This window comes from Lolium rigidum, chromosome 1, assembly GCF_022539505.1.
Source record: "Lolium rigidum isolate FL_2022 chromosome 1, APGP_CSIRO_Lrig_0.1, whole genome shotgun sequence".
Taxonomy (NCBI): Eukaryota; Viridiplantae; Streptophyta; class Magnoliopsida; order Poales; family Poaceae; genus Lolium; species Lolium rigidum.
The window spans coordinates 312,531,910-312,537,334 of record NC_061508.1 but is presented as its reverse complement, the minus strand read 5'-3'; the positions used below and the strand labels follow the sequence as shown (position 1 = coordinate 312,537,334).

General features: G+C 52.2%; 1 protein-coding gene across 1 annotated transcript; it reads left to right on the top strand.

Annotated features, from left to right (window-relative positions):
* Positions 1 to 352: 352 nt before the first annotated feature.
* Positions 353 to 3,607, top strand: LOC124661573 (rhamnogalacturonate lyase B-like). Its single transcript, XM_047199443.1, has 6 exons — positions 353 to 505; positions 681 to 805; positions 961 to 1,020; positions 1,667 to 1,783; positions 1,878 to 2,313; positions 2,429 to 3,607. The coding sequence occupies exons 1-6, from the start codon at positions 353 to 355 to the stop codon at positions 3,605 to 3,607; spliced, it is 2,070 nt and encodes a 689-aa protein (XP_047055399.1).
* The last annotated feature ends 1,818 nt before the right edge of the window (positions 3,608 to 5,425 follow it).

Below are 5,425 nucleotides of genomic sequence, written 5' to 3'. Positions count from 1 at the left end.
TACCCAGTCTGGAGCGGTCACAGCACATATATAGCATATAGATATAGTCGGCATTTGTTTCCATCTGGGCGAGGGCTTCTTTGCGTGGCCGCCGGCGCAACGAACTGGATACGTACACCGGCGTCAAGCCCGGGGCGGCGCCTTTATAAAACGAAGTGGAAAGTCCATCGCCGCGCGCAACGAACCCGACCAATTATATTTACCTGCTTCCCTTGAATCGTTTCCGTATCCAACAGCTAGGCTAGCAATGGCAGCACGGCGGAAGCTACCTCTGGTCTATAGAAGCCATGCAGCTGTTGTGAGGCAACTGGTTGAATCTACCGTACCGGCGTCGGGCTCGATCTCGATGCCGATGGCGGCGGTTCAGATAGTCCAGCTCGCCGCCATCACGTCGTCGCTGGTGCTGCTTCTGCTGCAACCGGTGGCGGCAAAGATGGTGCCGCCGGCGGCGGCGCCGGGAGCACGCGACAGCGCCGGCGTTACACTGCACGTACAGCGACACCAGGTGAGTTTGCTCCTTCAACCCTTCTCTGCTGTTTCTTCTTCGTCCATGCATGCATGCATACATAATCGCGTCCATCTCCATGTTACCTTTTTCGTTATACATCAGTTATTCGTCAGAATTCAGAAATGGTATACTCTTTTTGTGCCGCATGTTTGTAATATGTACGGCGGCGCAGGTGCTGGTGGAGAACGGCGTGGTGCAGGTTTCGGTGTCGAAGCCGCAGGGACAGATCACCGGCGTCCGCTACGCCGGCGAGCGCAACCTCCTCCACTTCGGTAGCGGCGACGAAAATTCCGGCGGGTAAAGCATTTATGTACATACATATATACGTTAGTCTTGCTGCCATATATGGGGCGGCTAGATGGATCTTGTACATTCGATATCGCCATATATCTGATCTTCTTGCCTAAATTAATAGTTGTGGGTATTAACTGAGCGGTGCTTACATATTACAGGTACTGGAACGTGTTTTGGAACTTTCCAGGGTCCGGTCAGCCAAGAGGCAGGATCGACATGTAAGTACTACTGTCTCACTAGTCAGTTCATTTACATATCTTAGTATATATCTTAACTATGAGCCCTCGTCCCGGTGTAAATCTCTCCCACAGTTTAGGCGCCTGGTCCTTATGTACGTAGTTCCAAAGGGTGCATGCTGCTTTCTGTTCTAACTGTCTGTTAATCTTTGCGCGTGCTCTCCATGCACGTACCGGTGCTGTTATTTATCTTAGTCTTTCTGTTACTCTTTACTCTTAGTTTAACTAGCCGATTTCAGAGCACGTACAGTTACAGGGTGCAATATCAATGTTATAACATTTCTTTACCTGATCGACCGTACCTACATGCATGCTTGCGTGGTGGTCAGTTAATTAGCTGGAACCACCATTTGATGAAAGGATGCGTAATCCTACTAATTAAGAACATAACTGTGAATTGTAAAGTGTTGTTGCCGTACATTCTGAAAAAACAAAAATATAAGAAGTTTTTTTTTGTGTTAATCATTTCTTATAATCTCCGAACAAAAATCATTTCTTCAGTTCTGTTGGCCAAGAATAAGTTTGATGAATTGAGTCTGAATCATACATGTGAAATTGTGAATGGAGTGTGGGCGTGTGGCTGAAGAAAAAAAACGTTGCAAATTTAACCGTATCTGAATCTGGGCAGGCTGGACAGTACAGACTTCAGGGTGGTTTCTTCCAGCAAAGAGCAAGTGGAGCTCTCCTTCAGGAGCACCTACGACCCATCACGCTTCAACAGCGTCCGGCTCACCGTCGACAAGCGGTACACCGCCGATTGATCACTCCTTCACTGTCTTCTCTTACCAGATGTCCTGCAGGGGATCCATTAACTTATCTTGATCATGCTCATGATATAGGCTGGTGATGCTGAGAGGCAGCTCCGGGTTCTACTGCTACGCCATCTTTGAGCACGCGAACAGCTGGCCGGCGCTGAACATCACGGAGGCACGGCTCGCCTTCAAGCTCAACACGGCGAGGTTCAACTACATGGCGGTGTCGGACAGGATCCAGAGGTACATGCCGAGGGCGGCGGACCGGGACCCGCCCCGGGGCAAGCCGCTGGCGTACAAGGAGGCCGTGCTGCTGATCAACCCCGCGGAGCCGCAGTTCAGGGGGGAGGTGGACGACAAGTACCAGTACTCGCTCGACAACAAGGATAACAAGGTTCATGGCTGGATCGGCGGCGGACCCGTCCCCCTGGGGTTTTGGGTCATCACCCCGAGCAACGAGTTCAAGAGCGGCGGGCCGCTTAAGCGCGAGCTCACCTCGCACGTCGGCCCAACCTCCCTCACGGTGAGCACACAATCCTGCAAATGCAAAGATGATGGCATAGTCAATTCGATCCGGTTTTAGTAAGAAAAATATAATATGAACGGTTCTGTTTTCTGTGAAACTCTTGCTTTGGCAGATGTTTCTTGGAACACATTACGTCGGGAACGATATCGTGGCCAAGATCGACGACGGCGAGCACTGGAAGAAGGTGATGGGGCCGGTGTTCATCTACCTCAACTCCAATCCGAGCAGGGGAAGCTTCCAGGCACTGTGGGAGGACGCCAAGGCGCAGGCGGAGGCCGAGGCGAGAAAGTGGCCCTACACCTTCCTGGAGTCGCCGGACTTCCACAAGGCCGCCGACAGGGGCTCCGTCACCGGCAGGTTACTGGTCAGAGACAAGTACATGAGCGGCGTCGACATGCCCGCCCGACTGGCCTACGTCGGCCTGGCCGCGCCTGGGGCACCCGGCTCCTGGGCGACTGAGAGCAAAGGCTACCAGTTCTGGACGAGGGCTTCGGCGACCTGCGGCAGCTTCGCCATCGGTAATGTCCTCGCTGGGGAGTACAACCTCTACGCCTGGGTACCCGGGATTCTCGGCGACTATATGTATGCCGCTTCGGTGACCGTGTCAGCCGCCGGCGCTGTGAGCCTCGGCGACCTCGTCTTCGAGCCGCCGCGATCGGGCCCGACGCTCTGGGAGATGGGCGTTCCCGACCGGAGCGCTGCCGAGTTCTTCATCCCGGACCCCAACCCCAAGTATCTCAGCAAGCTCTTCCTCACAAGAGACAACAAGTACCGCCAGTATGGACTGTGGGATAGGTACGCCGACCTGTACCCCAGAGCCGACCCCGTCTTCACCATCGGCGTGAGCAACTACTCCAATGACTGGTTCTTTGCGCACGTCACAAGGAAGGTGGGCGGCGGCGTCGGCCTGACCAACGCGCCGACGACGCGTCGGATCCGGTTCAACCTCGGCCGCGTGGTCGCCGACGGCACCTACACGCTGCGTGTCGCCCTGGCGGCGGCGCAAATGTCCAGGCTGCAGGTGCAGGTGAACGAGGCGACGAGGAAGGGGTCCGAGGGAGTGTTCAACACGCCCGAGTTCGGCGACGGCAACGCCATCGCGCGGCACGGCGACCACGGCACCTGGTGGAGCTTCGAGTTTCCCATCAAAGGGTACCTGCTCATGGAAGGGGAGAACACGATCAGCATCACGCAGGTCAGGGCCTTCAGCGAGTTCTTCGGGGTTATGTATGATTACATTCGGCTCGAAGGGCCTTCCGGTTCTTGGCGAGATCCCACCACACTACTTTGATGTAGTACATTTCTGGTTACACGATTGTATTTTTGATCGCCTAGTCACAAGATTGCTGATTGATTGTACACAAGATTGTAGTAGATCATAGGTAGTTGAGTTCCTTACTGCAAACAAAAGAAAAGGTAGTTGAGTTCCGATATACTGTATGGTTAGTGACCAGTGGCAGTGAGATCATGATTATCATTTATCTGTGCACCAGCAGTGCCATACCAATTTCCAGAAAGGGGCCTCATTTGCTCCATATTTTGTGGACAGATAACTGTCTCAGCTCTCAAGTCCTGTAATTTTTAAATGGGACTATGGGAGTAAGCATGTCGGCCTAAGCCAAAGAAATACATACAACAAGTGATTGGAAGACCTTGAAGGCCTAAGGGCATCTCCACCCACCTGATCCATTTTAGACACGGGACCTGTTGCCGACAACTCCGTAGACCAACTGATGGACTTTATAGGTAAGTCAGTCAAGATGATAGGTCTGAAATGAAGAGTTTCTTTTAGTCTCTTTGAGTTAAGCCACGAACACTAAAATGACCGTTTGGTCACGTTTGTCCATTTGGATCGGGTAGCCTATCGGTCCGATGCATTTTGGCCCGGCCTATAAACTAAGTTTATTTCTCGCCATATTTAAACTCAAATAACACATAGGTATAGAGAATAATAATGTTGCAACAAAATAATATAAGTTCCTTGCTACATCCAAATAAACAAATAAACAACAACGTTCACATGCAAATAAAATTCATGTGATGACTAGTCTTTATGCTCCTCATGCCGCTAATGTCCACTAATGCTCAATAATATTCGCTTGGAGATGAGCGGATATGTGGCTTTCACGGAGCCTAGTGCCGGTAACAGTTGACTCTCTCAAGCAAAGATCATCGGACACCACCGCAATCACAGCTCGACAGAACTTGTACATCGCCTCAAGGTAGGTAGTCTAGCTCATTCGCAGGTACACATCAATGAGATCACCAACCACTCCATAGGCAAGCATACAAATAGTTGCGGAACACTTCGATAAGAGCTAAAGCCTAGCTTACCAGTGGTATCGGGCATGCATCCGAAGTAGGGGTCATAGTCTCTCAAGCCGCGTAGAATAGTCAAGAACAAGTATCTTGACATCCGATAGCGCCTCCGAAAAAGGGCATCCATGAAGACTGGCTTGGTGGGGTGGAAGTAGTTCCGATACATCCGGTAGTGTCCACCCTCTTGATTGTGCTTCAGGTTAACCCTGGGAGGCCTCGTCGAGCTCTATGCGATGGCCTTTGCCTCTCATTGTGCTCATGGACGGGGGAGGCCACGACAACCATGAGCTTCGAAGAGGCGTTCGACTCCTCTTCCGACGAGTTGTCAAGGACGTCCTTGATGAAGAACTCGATGGTATGTCCGAGGTCCATCTCGCGGGGCAACAATAATAAATCAATGGCGTGCCTATGAGACACAAAATGGCCAAAAATAGTCCAGGGTTTTATACCGAGCAATTGGCCAAACATGTCCTGGTCGTCGATGTCGGTGGGCGACCCCGAGAGAAACTGCGGTGGGGTAGGGGCTGCAATGAGGCCCACAAGGGCACTCCACAACGCCGGCACCACTAGTGTCCTCCGGCGAGCTGTGGGCCATACAAAAGGTGTCGGCAACATCGAATGGTAGGGAAGGTGGCAGCGGCGTTGCTCTAGGATTGCAAAGGGAAGGGGATGTGAATTGGTGTGGTGGGCTTGGTGTCGCTGGTAGGTGCCCCCTAGGTTGAGTAGTGGAGGACGCGCGCGGACTCTCTTGTTGTCTGTGCCGATGCAATCCGAGCCCAAATTTGGGCTA